This window comes from Gracilinanus agilis, chromosome 5 (assembly GCF_016433145.1).
Source record: "Gracilinanus agilis isolate LMUSP501 chromosome 5, AgileGrace, whole genome shotgun sequence".
Taxonomy (NCBI): domain Eukaryota; kingdom Metazoa; phylum Chordata; class Mammalia; order Didelphimorphia; family Didelphidae; genus Gracilinanus; species Gracilinanus agilis.
The window spans coordinates 111,417,884-111,434,206 of record NC_058134.1 but is presented as its reverse complement, the minus strand read 5'-3'; the positions used below and the strand labels follow the sequence as shown (position 1 = coordinate 111,434,206).

Genomic DNA, 16,323 nt, shown 5'->3' with positions numbered 1-16,323 from the left:
AAATTTATTTTCAAGATAACATAGTTTCATTTTTGTCCCCCACCCCTTTTATTTATTACTAATTTATAAAATATTATTCTATTAAGTACCTGCACCACATTGTTTCCTGCAAAGGTGGCTCGTCTCCATACCCGCCTTCTGGCCAAAGATTCACTGAGCAACCGGGCCAGTTTCCGTTCCATTTCAGCTTGAAATACCTCATTCTGAAGCTGCCTCTCGAAGACACCCAGGAGAACTAAAGTTAAAACAGAATGTAAAGGGGACTTTCGTTAACCCAGAAGAAGGTAAAGTAGTTGAAGCATAGGGGGGGAACTCTGTGCCAGCTAGCAGCCAGGAAATTTGAGGGGGAGCCACATGCAATCTTTTTTGCTGGTATTTGTGAATCTGGCCTTTTCTGATAAGAACTGAGTAACAAAAGAGAGGGAAAGAAAGACCCAGGTAGGATGCTTCCCCCACTTGGGGTTGTTTTACAGAGTTTTTCCTCTCCTCTGCTGATATGTCAACCCCTTCAGGGAAGGCAGCCAGGGCACCCTCTGTGTGTATTTGCCTTTCCCTGGGGCAGCTCATGTTCTTGTCTGCCAAACTACAGTTGGGGTACCACCACATGACAAGATAGAATCTACAATGAACTTAGTTTTGATTCAGAGACAGGCAATATAGATGAGTGAGTCATCTGAAATCCCTCTCTTTTTTCTTAAGTCCATGTCTGATGGGTTACAGATGTAACACCAATACAAATTAGAGAAGAAGAGAACTTGCTGTTCTTTTTCAGTCATTTCAGCCATGTCCAACTCTTTATAACATCTGGGGGCTTTCTTGGCACGAGTACTAGATTGGCTTGCCATTTCCTTGTCCAGCTTATTTTACAGATGAGAAAATTGAGGCAAATAGGGTTAAGTGATTTGATAGGGTCACAGAGCTAGTAAGCCAAATTTGAATTCAAGAAGAGGAGTTTTCCTGATTCCCGGCCCAGCACTCTATCCTCTGCACTTCCCAGCTGCCCCCAAGAGAATTTGGCACTACTATTCAAGTGCCTATGCCTGAGAACAAGAGTCCAAGGGAAAGAAATTAGACTGTATTTCTACAAATCCCAAAGAAATACATAGTGGGCAGAGGATAGCAAGAAGCAGTTTCACATAGACTTTGTAGGCTTTGGCGGGCAGGGGAACAACGACTGAGGAAAGTAAATTAAATGTATTTCTCTATTAGGCAAAGACAAACAAAAATTTCCAGTCCTTTCTAACAAACTGGACTTTGTTTCAATTTCATGGCTACTTTTAAATGGGTATGGTAGATAGGATGATAACAATGGATGATGGAGAAAGCACAGAACTACTGAACTCTTTATTGTTCTCCTGTTTTCTCCAGCAAGGATAATAATTTTGAGACTGTAAAACATAGAAAGAAAATGGTTAACAAAAGATATTAACCTCCTCACTAAAAAGAAGTGAGATATTAAGACAGTGAAGGGCAAACTAAGGCCATCAGGCCAGATGCAGCCCCCAGAAATGTTCTACCCAGCCCTGCAACATTATTTCTAATCTGACAAATACAATGAGGATACAATACATTGAAACTTCAAAAGAATTGCCTTAGAAACAAACAGACAGAGGAACATTTCCTTTCCTTTGGCCCCCTCTTTAAAAAGTTGACCCATCACTGTGTTAAGAGATTACTTAGCTATCCTCAGTGAGTTCAAGGTACCAGACCCAGAAGAGTTATTCTTTAGTCCTCAGGCTACAGAAAAACAAAACAAAACAAAAAAAACCTGTTTAATGAGATTTCTAAGCTGCTGCCAATTATTTCTTCCTTTTTAAAAAAAATTAATTAAGAATATTTTTCCATAGTTACATGATTCATGTTCTTTCCCTCTCCTTTTCTTTCTCCCCTCCCAGAGTGATCATTTAAAGTCAACATATTTCCATTGAACCATGTGATTGATCATATGTTTTTCTTCTGTTTTTCTACTCCCACAGTTCTTTCTCTGGATGTGGATAGCATTCTTTCTCATAAGCCCCTCAGAATTATTTTGGATCATTGCAATGCTTCTAGTAGAGAAGTCCATTACATTCAATTGTAGCACAGTGTATCAGTCTCTGTGTACAATGTTCTCCTGGTTCTGCTCCTTTCACTCTGCATCAATTCCTGGAGGTCATTCCAGTTCACATGGAATTCCTCCAGTTCTTTATTCCTTTGAGCACAATAATATTCCATCACCATCAGATACCACAATTTTTTCAGCCATTCCCCAATTGATGGATACCCCCTCATTTTCAATTTTTTGCCACCACAAAGTACGTGGCTATGAATATTTTTGTACAAATCTTTTCCCTTATTATCACTTTGGGGTACAAACCCAGCAGTGGTATTGCTGGATCAAAATGCTACAAGTTATTTCAAAAAATAGTGGAGAATAGAAATAGTGCCACAGGATTCACAAAGGCTATGCCATTTTTTTAAAGGAAGAGAGTAGAGTCTAGATCAAGACCAGTAAGCTTGATTTTAATTCCTGGCAAAATCCTCAAATGTATTATTAAAAGGATGCTTTGTGAGCATTTATAATATTTTAGTGCTAAATTTTGCTTCTGTACAGCAAATGAGTTCCAACAAATTCGCAATTAAACCCTCCACCAAGTATAATCCCAAAAAAGAGTTAAGCAAAACAATATAGAATAGTAAAGGCTGGAAAATCCTTAAGGGAGGATATGGTATACCTGGATTTTGCACAACATTCAACAAAGTTTCTCATGCTGTCCTTGAGGGCAAGATAGAGATAGGAACTAGCTACAATAGTTAGATGGATTCAAAAGAGGTTAAATGACCAAATACAAAGAAAAAACATTATTATATCAATATAAGGTCATTAATGGAATGCCCAGGAATTTGTCTTTGTTCCTGAGCTTTTTGACTTTTTAAAAAATGACATGGATAAAGTTTATCAAGTCCACCAATAATACAAAAATGAGCACAATAGCTAGCATGTTGGATGACAAAGCCTATATTCACAAGGTTAGGCTGACCTGATAAGAAGGAAACTAACTTAGATAAATATAATATCCTATGTCTCCATTTAAAAAAATAACAAGTACAAGATAAGGGAGACATGGGAAGTCAATAGTACTTGGGAAGGGGAAGTATGCAGTACTTTAAATGGATCAAAAGCTCAAATTAATCAACAGTCATATTGTATCAAATGAAAGTCCTTTTTGAATTTTTTGTATTGTTTGCTTTTTTTCTCACTATCTGAATTTTAGACTATAGTACCAGAGGTCGTGTCCACAATGTGAGAGACCATATTCTCAGTATATTCTACTAAGACCACAGCTAGGACTGTCTTTGATTCTGAGTATTATATTTTAGGAAGGACAAACTAGAGGGTGACCTTCATAGTGAGATAGGAAGACCAGATAAAGACTGGCAGTAAAATCTTGGGAAGCTTAGCCTGACGAAGGGAAGGCAAAAGGATATATGACAGCTAACAAATGTCAGGTAGAAGAGGAAGCAGCCTGCTTCTGTTTGGTTGTCCAACTCAGAGGAATATTTGGACTTTTTAGGGACACAGATTTTGGATCATTAAGAACTATCTTCAAGTACAAAGGACAGTTTGAGAATGAAGTGAGTTTCCCTTCAAGTCCTTCAAGATGAGGTTGGATGACCACTTGTTAGCAATACTAGAAAGGAAATTCCTATTTAGGTGCAGTTCAGAGCAAATATCTTAGGATTCCGTGGTTCTCTCCAGAAGTGTTTCTAGTATTGTTAACAAGGGGTCATTCAACTGAAAAGCAAGTAGTCATCTTCAGTTCCTAGCTCTATTTAACAAGACAGACAGACTGTCTATCTTCTCCCCACACCTATTTACTGCCACTTGGCATACACCTGAAGGTTATATTTTATTAAGGAGGCATCAGATCTCTTTGTTCATTATCTGATTCAGGCCAAGAAGACTCTTATCTGCTGTTTACCTATGACTAGAATCCTCAGGACTGGGGAGAATTATATACCTAGAGGGCAATAAATCTACATATATACTCCAAGAAGCATTCAGATTGTGTCTTATTGTCGTGGTTCCATCATGCCTGATTCTTCATGACTCTCTGGACAACAGCATGCGAGGCTCCTCTGACCTGTGGGGCTCATCTTCCAATGTCTTTTAGCATTTTAATACTGTCTGTGAGGCTTTCTTGCCAAAGATATTGGAGTGGTTTCCTTCTATTTCCTTCTCCAGTTTTAGGCAGGTAGGGGTTAAGCGACTTGTCTGTGATCACACAGTTAGTAAATGTCTGAGCCTGGTTTTGAACTTTGGTCTTTCTGACTCCAGGCCCAGTGCTCTATCCAATGAGCCACCTAGCTTGTCCAAATTGTGTCTTATGGATACCCCTAAATCATACTCTTTTGTATCAGGTCTGTTAATCCACTGATGCAATATAGGGATCTCCCATCAAGGAACCCTCAGCCAAGGTCAGCACTGATCATCAGTGTTCAGCAACTTATCCTCTTAGAGCAGGGGTCGGCAACCTTTTTGGCTGTGAGAGCCATAAACGCCACATTTTTTAAAATGTAATTTTGTGAGAGCCGTACAGTGCTCACAGTGCGAGCTCCTGTAACAGCACCTGAAAAAAAATTGACTTTATGGCTCCTGCAGAAAGAGCCATCTCTGGCCCTCAAAAGAGCTAGATATGGCTCAAGAGCCATACGTTGCCGACCCCTGTCTTAGAGAGTTGTGTGAATCACTCAGTAACTAAGGTAACTCATCCAGAGACAGCTTTCCCTTTTCAGAGGCTAGTTCTTTCTTTCTTATACTATACAGTTTCTAAATAATTCTTCTCAGAAAAAAAAATGAAGAAAATCAGTTCATAGGCATCCCTATCTTCAACTGATTTGGGTCCCCAAATTAACATCTCCCCATAAATCCTGGTCCTGAATTTAGTAAATGAATAATCCTAGAGTCTTCAAACTATCATGTAGGCTATACTTACCTGTTCTTACCCAAGATGACTTCATCAGCTGAGATAAATTGAGTTGGGGATACTGGAAGGCTGTAAAAAGAAGAAAAAAAACATTGGGGAGGAGACTATCTGTGAATACAAACACATATGCACACATACATACATATACATGTATGTATATATGTTTGCAGCAGCCAAGAAAACAGGAAGGATAAAATACTGCTTAAAAATCACAATGTATCACAACTATATCATTTCTTTCTTTTTTTTTATTTAAATAAAACCCTCACCTTCCATCTTAGAATCAATACTGTGTATTGGTTCCAAGGCAGAAGAATGGTAAGGGCTAAGCAATGGGGGTTAAGTGACTTGTCCAGGATCGCACAGCTAGGAGGTGTCTGAGGGCAGATTTGAACCTAGGATCTTCCTATCTCTAGGCCTGGCTCTCAATCTACTGAGCCAACCAGCTGCCCCCCATATCCTTTCTTATCTTCAAAATGCTAGGACAAAAGGATGGCTTGGTGTACTCAGAGACCATAAACAAATTCAGAGCCCAATAGATCCAAGGAGAAAAGATATCTTTTATGACAGAGGGGGAGGACAGAGGCAGGGAGGTAGAAGAAGATTCAGAGGATCAGAGCTTTAGAGATTTAGGGAACTTTGGAGGCCATCATTTGACCCTCTATCATTTTGCAAATAAAAAAACAGAGACCCATAGAGGCTAGGTGACCTCTCTAAGGTCACAGGGATAGTAACTACCAGAGACAAGATTTGAATCCAGTTTTCTATGACTCCAAACCAAGAGTCTCTTCCAATTTGCCATACTTCCACATATACATTCAGATGTGCCAGATTTATTCGAAAAATGTTAAAGTAAGTAAGGCAAGCAGGACAATGAATGGATTCCAAACCATGCCATACTAAGAATGTTTGAAACAACTAGGGATATTTAGATGGGGAAAAGGGAAACTGAGGGGAAACAGTAACTGCTCTCCACACTTTTTAAAGGGTTCTTTAGCTGACCCTGGCAGGCAAGACTAGGAACAATGGGTATGAAATACAAAGAGGATCAATAATTTGATTAAATGGGCTGCCTCAGGGAATAATAAAAGGCTCAAATTTCCATAGCACTTTGGTTTATAAAGTGCTTTATATATGTCATGTAATAATGAAAATAAATGTAATATGTAATTGTTAAAATGCTACAAGTAATATTTAGAAATTGGTTTTGTTAAATAATATTAGCAAAAAAATTGGTATGGTTGCTGTTATAAAATTAACTCAAGTCACAAGGATGATAGTAGCTTTTAACAATTTAATTTAATATAAATATAGTATAAGAAAGAAATAAGGAAGGATGGAAGTAGAAAATTATTTCCTAGCCTACCACCCTAAAGTCTGATCTGTAGAATTTCAGCTTCCTCCCCAGCAAGGTTCCAATCTCCGTGTGGAAGCCCAGTAGTCTCTTCAGAGCAAGAGTCTTACCAGCCCACAAGGGTGTCACCCCCAAGGCGGAATGGAATAGAAGAATCAGTCCTAGGAAACTCACACCAAAGACCTCAATCTCCTCTATGGTCTCATCTTTTATAGCCCTTTTCTCCACGTTCCTTTCTGTCTCTCTGAGCTGGTCTATCACATCTCAGGAAACAATCAAAGTCTCCCTGACACAGACCTATAACCCTTAGTTCCAAGTCATGTTCCTAGGGTTCTTAACCTGTGACCTCTGTTTGGAGCATCCCAGCCCTGCTAATGGGATGGGTCAGATGAGAAGAAAGTTCACAATCCTGGGAGGAAGGGGTTCCCTTTACATATCATTTTTGCTGAATTTCATAGCAATCCTATTAAGCAATACAAATATTATCCCCATTTTACAGATGTGTTCACTGAAGTTCCAAGGGATTTGCCTAAATTAACACTGCTAGAAAGCAATAAAGCTGGAATTCAAACTTAGATCTCCTGAGTTCAAGCCAAGGCACTGTACACCAGAGCATGTAATAGAATAAGTCCCAACCACTAGAGGTCCCCAAGCAGAAGCAAGATGAGCACTTCAGGGAGATGTTATGCCCCAGGATGGAATTCGCGCCTTAGATACAATTTGAACTTAAAGGCTCTCTGATGCTACAAGCAATTTTGTAATTCTTTTTCTATAAACTGTCTTTTGGTGATCTACAAATATATATCAGGATGAAAATTTTCTCAGCTCACATTATTATTTTTTTAAACCCTTACCTTCCATCTCAGAATCAGTCCTGTGTATTGGTTCCAAGGCAGAAGAGTGGGAAGGGCTAGGCAATGGGGGGTAAGCCCAGAGTCACAGCACTAGAAAGTATCTGCAGTCAGGACCTTCCGTCACTAGGTCTACCTCTCAATCCACTGAGCCACTTAATAGTCCCCAGCTCACATTATTCTTAAAAAGAATTTTAAATCCATATGCTAGAATTCAATCTTTTGTTCTTTTTACTTCTGACTTGATTAAGAATATGTAAAGTTGGAGGCAGTTAGGATTGAGAGTCAGGCCTAGAGACAGGAGGTCCTGGGTTCAAATCTGACCTCAGGCACTTCCTAGATGGGTGACGCTGGGCAAGTCACTTACCCTCCATTGCCGAATCCTTACCACTCTTCTGCCTTGGAACCAATATATAATATTGATTCTAAGGCAGAAGTAAGGGTTGTTTGTTTTTTTTTAAGAATATGTAAAGTTTAACTTGGGGGAAAATGAGAAGCATAAATTTCCAATCAGCTATCTTATTCATTTTCAGGGATGACTTCCACATATAGACCCTCTACATTTGTTGCCACATAAATCAGAATGATAAGTCAGATTCCCTCTATCCCAGAAAGTCTGTCATCCTTCAGAAGAATGATTTTCAAACTTTATATGGGCAAGAAACCCTTCTTTTTTGCTTTTTTATGATTGGGAATACCAGCCCTTATTTTAGCAAAGAATATTATTGTTATAATTATTCATCCTTCATTTTTGAAGAGGACCAGTGGCATCAGGGGGTGATGTCTTGGCTTGCAAGTGAATTGGATTTAAGTGAGGCAGAGCTGCATGAAGTCATTGGCCTCCCTCTTGCAGAGTCATCCAAGTCCAGTGGCAGGACAAAGTCAGGACAATTGGCGATGTCCCAGGATGCAGTGAATGACCTTGGAATCTTTGATGTCTAACCAAGCTCTGAGTGTTCCACAGCACCTGCTTCAGTGCCCTTCATGGTCATTGGAACAATTTGTTCTCATTTGTCTATTCTACCAGGAAAAGTCTTCACATTCTTGGGTTAGCCACCCCCCTGACTCATTGATGGGTTTAAAGCCTGCCAATTGCCCTCAATCTGACTGAACCCATCTGCTGAGACAGTTTTATTGGGGTGTTGCTGCTGTACATCCTACAGCTTTTCAGAGTCACAGGTGAGAGTTGGGTGACAGATGGACACCAAAAGTGGATGAGCAGACCTGAAAAAGGTTTAGCCATCTCTTACACCAAAGGTGCTAGTCCTTCCAGAATATCCCATACACTTCTCTAGCATGGAACTGGCGTGGAGGCAATGGAACAAACCCAGACTAAACAGAGTCACCATCAGCTGTGGTCTCAAGAGTCCAAAGGCCTGGGTTTCCCATCCTTACTTTGATATTTGCTAACTAGGATACCCTGGGCAAATCAAGTGACCTCATTCTGAGTTTCAGTTTCCTTATCTGCAAACTAAGAGAGATAATGCTTGAATGTCCTTCACAGAACGATGAGAAGCATGTTTTGTAAATGATAAAGTACTATAAAAATGTGAACTATTATTATTATTCCACTTTCTTCTAAGCATGATATTGTGCTGAGAGTAGATATTAAAGACTAATTATGTCATCTAAAGGTTCTTAACCATGTGCCCATGAGCTTTTTTTTTAAAGAACTAGTTTTCGTTTCAAACCTATGTACTTCATTTTATGAATTTAAAAACATAATCTGGAGAGAGGGATCCATGACACAGAAAAAAAAGATTAAGAATCCCAAATCTAGTCAAATCCTTTCATTCTGTTGATGAATAAAAATGCCCTGGACAAGTAAAAATGTTATGCAGCTACTTAATACAAATGTAGGGAAAAGAACACAGATTTTCCAATTCCCAGAATCCAGGCTTTCTTCTCTTGATATATTGTCCACCCTTTCACCTATCAACCGTATCAGAGGAAGACTCTTCAGTGGACAGAAAGACTGTGTTCTTGGAAACAAAGTTTAAAAGTCAAGGTTCTGAACCTTCAAGGGCAAATCGTACTTACGTTCAGCAATCTGCAGCACAGGATATCCCAAATAGAAACTGAATTCCACCATACTCAAGTTCCTGAGAACTTCACTGACTTCTGATCCATTCAAGAACCCTTTCTTGCTTTTAACAGCAAATATAATATTGACTGGTCCCTGGCGAGGAGCTGTCCATGATGTCCCCAGAGTTATATTTAATATCTGAAAGAGGAAAGCAAGAATAGAATTTATAAAAGTTATTGGCTTTTAAGGGGGAAGTGGAATTGAATAAGACAGGCAATTGGCTTTATTAAACAGCTGTCCACTCTGTTAATAATAGCTAGCATTTATGTAGTGCTTTAAAGTGCACTAGTTTTTTAAAGTGCAAAGCCCTTTAAATAAGTTTTCTTTTTTTGGTCCGTGGGGGTAAAATAAGAATCACAATCATTTCACTACATCTCAATGGACTAACAATGTAGAAATTCCCTAACCACCTCCTGGCCTGATAGTGGAAAGGAAGGAGAAAAGGAATATAACAAACTATATAAAGTGAATAGACTCATTCACTGTTGGAACAACTATTTGTTGTCCTTGGATAAGGGACACCTGCAGTCTTCTCTAAATGGTTATCTCAACCCTTCAGTTTTGTCTAAAAGGACTTCTTTCACAATTGTAGAAGTATTTAGTCAAGTCCCCTTGTTTCCTGACCTTGAACAGGGAATGTCTTCTTGTTCAGATAATAAACCGTGCCATCTGAACAGCAAATATTCCCCCAGGACTCCCGCCCCTTTTCTCTTGAACGAGTTCCCCTTTCTCTATCCCTCCCACTATAGTGAAAGGTATTATCTAGCCTAAGTTGCCTCAGCATGGTAATGACTGGTTATATATTTTAGGCAGGCTGTATACTCTGAAAAGTGGTAAAAAGTAACACCATAGCCTAGAAAGTTGAAGCTGCTAACAGCAGCTCCTGAGCATATTAATGCAGTTCTTTCTTTCATTTTTAGCCCCCTGTCTTTGACCTGCAGTAATCAGAGCCCTGTGGAGAGGCAAGACTAACCCAGTAGGTCCCATCTCTCTTCAATGACAAGTTCCCTGATAAGCCCTCCCTATATAGGTATGTTTTAATAGTACCCCAATTTTACAGATGAGAAAACTAAAGCTGAGAAGTTATGGCTTGCCCAAGGCCACACAGATATTGAGAATGTGAGTCAGGATTTAAACTCGGGGTCTTCCAGGCTCCAACTCCAGCAATCTACCCCCTGAGCCACCTAGTTGTCAGTGTATCTTTGAGCTTTCCATTTGAGCTTTTACTATCATGTTAAGAATGTATCTGCATCCTCAGCTGCTGGGGACCTCTCTCCATCTCTCTGTCTGTTCCCTGTCTCTCTTGTCTCTCTCGTCTGTCTCTGTGTCTTAGTCTCTCTCTGCCTAAAGGAAAAAAGCCAGAAGCATCAGTCCTGCCCTTGCTTTGTGGCTAGAGCTACAGTTTTGGAGAAGGTGACACTGCTTTAGGCTCACGGATAGTTCATAGTTTTAACTCCAGAACAGCTGCCCCAACCCTGACTTCTACCCATTCTGTTGCTCTTTTACAGCAGTCAACAGGTTGGCCCTACTGTTAGAAGATGCTAATAAGTGTCAGAGGCTAAATTTGAATTCAGGTCTTCCTAATTCCAGACCCAATGTTCCTCCCCGCCATGCTACCTTACTGGCTCTATAAAATGAATTTTAAAAGCATTTATTAAACACCTATTATGTGCGAAATATCCAGACTTCCAAGTTGAAAGGGACCTTAAGACAATGAGTCCAGTATTTTCATTTTACATATCTGGAAACTGAGGTTCAGGAAAAGTTAAGTGACTTGTTCAAGATAACACAGTTAGTAAATAATTGAGGCAAGATTTGAATCTACTTCTTAGCATTTTAGTGTACAAGCAAGACATCTTTTTGGAATAGAGCTTTTTTTTAGCTTTTTTTTTTTTAACCCTCACTTTCTGTCCTAATAACAACTCTAAGAAGAAAAAAAAGGGCAAGACTTAGGTAAACAGTGTTAAGTGACTTGCCCAGAGTCACACAGTTAGGCAGTGTCTGAAGCCAGATTTGAACCCAGGTCCTCCTGACTCCAGGGTTGGTGCTCTATCCACTACGCCACCTAGCTGCCTTAAGGAGTGCTTTTAAAGCTACATTTTGCCATCAGAATCAAATATCTGTGGGAGTTGTTTTGTTTTGTTTTAATTCAACAAACAAACAGAATCTTCTACTGTATCTTTCATTCTTTGCATGTGTCCAGGACCCTGGATTTCTGGTGTAATAGTCATTGTTTCAATGCTGACAGAAATGAAACCAAGTTAGCACCCAGGTGCCAGTGATCCTTTGTAGGTGATGCTGTAGAGACAACTCAAAAAGCTAGACACAGTAGCCTTAAAAAGTGCACTTCTTATCGACCACTGAGGAGGCTGGACATTACCACTCATTTATCACCTCCTCTGCCCTGAAGGTAGGTGCTGCTGATGCTAAATGCTCCCTGCCAGTCTTCCCCACAATAAAACTTGTTTTGGATTTATTGTCTACTTGGTCAATCACTGTAGAAACTCCCTGGCAGCTCCATCCTAAAGATCCAAGATGAAGGCTGTGGGCACATCTTTCCTGACAAGGAGCTGACACATTCCTTTGTTGTCTTCAGGTTTACTGCCAAGTTGTAGCACCCAATTGATTCTGCAAAGTGACCCACAATCCAATACATGCCTTCTTTTGTATGCCCATCAAGGGGTTCTGTCATCAGCAAAGAGTAGCTCTTGGATGAATGAATGGCTCAGTGGCTCAATTACATTAAGTTCATTTGTAGCATAACATCAGAGGCTATATAAGAACAACCTATGACCATTTTATCTATGCAATTTTTTTCACCCACAAAATATGAATATTTCTAGTTAATAACCACTAGATTGTTAGAAGCCTACGTGACTACTAGCTAATGCAGTTTTTGAAGTATTTCTTTTTTTTTTTTTTTAACCCTTCCCTTCCACCTTAGAATCAATACTGGGTATTGGTTCCAAAGCAGGAGAGTGGTAAGGGCTAGGCAGTGGGGGTTAAATGACTTGCCCAGGGTCACACAGCTAGGAAATGTCTGAAATCAGATTTGAACACAGGACCTCCTGTCTCTAGGCCTGGCTATCAATTCACTGAGCTACCCAGTTGCCCCTTCCCAAGTATTTCTAAAAGCCATGACAGATAATATCAAGGCAATGCACAAAAGTGGCATGAACCATGAGCCCTTTTGGAGCCCCCATTCCCTTTTGAGATAGGGAACATTTATATGTGAAACAGGTCCAAAGGGATGGAGCTACATATTCAACATCTCTACTTTGGGTTTATGGTGGCATCTAATGAGAGTAAAGTGCACAGAACATTGGCCTTGGAATCAGGAAGACTTAAATCTAAATCCTGCTTTAGTCATTTACTTACTAGATGTGGGACCCTGAGCAAATAACTTAATCTCTTAACCTACTTAATCTATAACTTCAGCTTTAGTTTTCTCATCTGGAAAATGGGAATAATAATAACAGCTCTAACAAGGTTGTTTTGAGAATTAAATGAAATGATCTGTATAAAACAGCTTGCAAATCTTAAAGTAAATATATATGCATATACAAAAGCACATATATCATATGTATATCACATATAGATGTATATATAGTGCTGTATAAATACTATTAGTATGAACTCAAGGACAAAGCAGGAATGAAAATCTCTTTTCCCCCATGTGTAATTTTGTTTCCCTATATAGGTTTGTGCTAACCTGATCTTCAATCCCCAGGCCATTTTTTATGAGTCAGAGGTATAAGAAAACTCTAGTTAACATTTGATATCCCAGATATATACATAGTATTGGTTATGTTTCAAAGCAATATTTTTTTAATAAATTCACGATTCCTTGGAATTCAGAGCTTTCAGAATAAAAAAGAAAACAATTAGCCTTAATCCTGACTATCTATAGAGAGAGATACTCTAGATGACCAGAAGGAATCCAATCCTATCACCTACTTGAGCCAGAAGCTCAAGCTCCAGTTCCCTTGACCTGGCACCTCAGTCTGTCTATGCAGCCCTGCAGAGATCACCCAGAGTTGAGGCAGTACAAGTGAGAGCAGAGGCCATACTGTGCCGAGTGGTTGAACAGTCTGCCTGTGTCGGGGGCAACCTGCTTAAAGGGTTATAACTCCTTGCCAGGGGACAGGATCAAACCATGACCCAGTTAGGAGATGATTTGCTAAGAGTTCATTAAGTACATCCTGCCTGGAACCTTCAGAGCTTCAGACAAGGGACTGGAGTATTACTTTTCCCAATGCTGGGGATGAGGGTCTCACCTGCACCGTGAAGTTGTAAGTTCCCTGGTGTTTTCTTACTTCGGTGAATGCTGTCATGAGGCCTTTCTCAAGGCGCTGGGTGAAATTACAGAAGCCAGTGTCCACACTCTGAGGCACAAACTGAAGGACTGGAAAGAAGAAAGGTGATTTCTTCATGAGAATCGTGTTTTATATGCATATGGGGAGGAAGAAAGGCTCTTGAGGACAGGGCTTTGACGTATTCTTTTCTTGCATCAAATGTGGGACCTGAACACATTGTCTCCCATTAGCTTTTTCACTTTACCTCATATTACTCCCTCAAATTTCTCCAGTCAAACTTGAACAACTCTTCATCCCCAAAGTCTCTGCTCATATTTCCTAAATCTATAATATTTTCCCTCCCCCTTCTCTGAGTCCTAGCCATCCTTTAAAAATCTAATTCAAGGGGGCAGCTGGGTGTCTCAGTGTATTGAGAATCAGGCCTAGAGACAGGAGGTCCTAGGTTCAAATCTGGTCTCACACACTTCCCAGCTGTGTGACCCTGGGCAAGTCACTTGACCCCCATTGCGTAACTGTTACCACTCTTCTGCCTTGGAGCCAATACACAGTATTGACTCCAAGATGGAAGGTAAGGGTTTAGAAAAAATCTAATTCAATTGTCACCCCCTTAATGAAGCTGTTGAAAACACCCCCAACTAAAAACTGCTTTTCCTCCCAGCTTTCAACAAGTACTTTGTTTTCTAACTATCCTATATTATAATGTATTTTTAAGATATCTATAAATGGACCTCATCCTCCTACTAACCTGGAAGTTCCATGAGGGCAGGAGTCATGCCTAATATAAATACGGTTTTCTCTCCTAGTATTTAATACTGTGCTTTGCACATTATCCACACTTAAGCATATGCTAAATAAATGACTTAGTGAGGAAGTCTGCATTTGCATGTATATGTGTTTGTTGAATGGAACTCAAAGAAATCTGACCTCTTGGCTATCACTTTTTCCCATGAGAAAAGATAGAAATTATGCTTATGAGAGGTACTCAATCTAAAATATTTCTCCATGTGTAAAATCAAAACTGCTTCAAATGATTGTAAGTTCCCCCATTAGATTATAAGCTCTTTTAGGGCAAGGACTGTCTTTTGCCTCTTTTTAGATCTCCAGCACTTAGCACAGTGCCTGGCATATGGCAGGCTCTTAATAAATGTTTACTGATTGATTAAAGGGAGGTTGATCTATGTTATTTTACAACATATGAAAAATCCAGAAGTCTCTAGAAATTAGAGCAGCTGTGTTTGGAAAACTCACCTGTTTGAACTTGAAATCTGGTGTCTGGCACAGTGAAGGAAGGTTGTACTGAGAGAATCAAAGGAGCCTGATCCCGGACAAGGTTGCTATTTATAAGAACATTTATGACCGCAATTGCTGTGTAAATGAAAGGACCAGAAGTAACCAGGAAAGAGAAGTCGGGGAAGATTTCATAAACCTATAAAAAGAAAAAAAAAGTAAAAGAAAACCAATCCCATCAAACGTGAGGCAATTCTTAGCTAACATCAGGAGACAAACCTAAAAGGAGGTAAGTTTTTTAAAAATTATTTCCCATTAGAGGCCAAGCGAACTTTGGGTAATTCCAGTGTCACTTCAATCACTGGCTTCACATGTTTACAAAAGTTACTAAAAAGTAACTTTCCTCCCCTAAGTTATACAAAGTGGCCAAAACTGGGGCATCAAGAGGGAAGAAGGAAAACAGGGGATTTTGTATATTTACTCATTGTATTGCTCAAACTAGAATCTTGTAGAGCTGAATGCTACTGTGAAGGGCTGGTTAGGGAAATAATTTTCTTCTATAAACTCATTTGAACCACTCCAGAAGGTAGCATTAATTCTGCAGCAAATTGCTCACCTGAGTTAATAAATGCAGGTTATGTACTGGGATGATGGCCAGTAGAAAAGGCATGACAAGAAGATAATCAAATGGGAGAATGTGCATGTATGGATCTGTATAAAATGCTAAATCATTTCATTAAATGCATATTCCTCAGGATTCTAAGCTTCAACAATAAGCTGGGTAATAAAGCAGTGGAACAAGTAGAGTTTACTTCTAAAGTAAATTCAGAGTTGCTCAGGTCATCTTACTTCCTTTACTGTCAAATCACATCTTTGCAGTATTTAGAACCCTTAGGTTAGATTTGCATTGATTTCTGCAAAAAATTCTCCCTTAATCGCCGCGGGCCATGGATTTAAACAATCCATCCACCCTTATCCCTTAACATCTCTTCCTTGTTCCCTTTCACCAGTTCCATACTCATTCCCCAGGCCTGTACTTATTTATCCCTTCACGTAAATGCTGTGTCTGCATGTGTATATATAATAGATTTGTTCTTTAGCGTGTGATCAAAGGATTTTTATAGACACACCAGATTTTGATTTTAGCAAAACATCAAAGACTTACAAAAGATCTTTGTAGACAAAGGGACAAAATACCGACTGGATGATAATGCCTCTGCTACATGAGCTTTGAATGTTTGAACAACTTCATCCCCAGTGGGTCGAGTTATTATTCAGTGCATCACTCAAATTATTACACCAGTTTCACTTGGTGAAAGTTGTAACTTGGGGGACAACATACATCCCCTGTTCTCTTTAATATCTCTATCAAACTAAAAACAGAAAGGTGACAGGGATGGGATAAAACCTGAAGATTAAATTAAAAAATCCTGAAGATTAACTTCAAAAGGGATAAAAATGTAAAGTTTGGCATTCTGAATTTTTTTTTTAAATGATAGGAATGGTGTACTCTGGCTTAACA

The 16,323-nt window shown here is 39.4% G+C and overlaps 1 protein-coding gene across 1 annotated transcript in view; it reads right to left on the bottom strand.

Moving 5' to 3' along the window:
* Window positions 1-16,323, bottom strand: part of KIAA1549 (KIAA1549 ortholog) — a 183,206-nt gene that overhangs the window by 88,206 nt on the left and 78,677 nt on the right. Inside the window, exons 7-11 of the mRNA XM_044679012.1 lie at window positions 14,823-15,000; window positions 13,536-13,663; window positions 9,213-9,396; window positions 4,977-5,036; window positions 90-235 (exon numbers count right to left, since the gene is read on the bottom strand). Of these exons, the coding sequence (XP_044534947.1) occupies window positions 90-235; window positions 4,977-5,036; window positions 9,213-9,396; window positions 13,536-13,663; window positions 14,823-15,000 (696 nt within the window). The remainder of the gene's footprint in view (window positions 1-89; window positions 236-4,976; window positions 5,037-9,212; window positions 9,397-13,535; window positions 13,664-14,822; window positions 15,001-16,323) is intronic.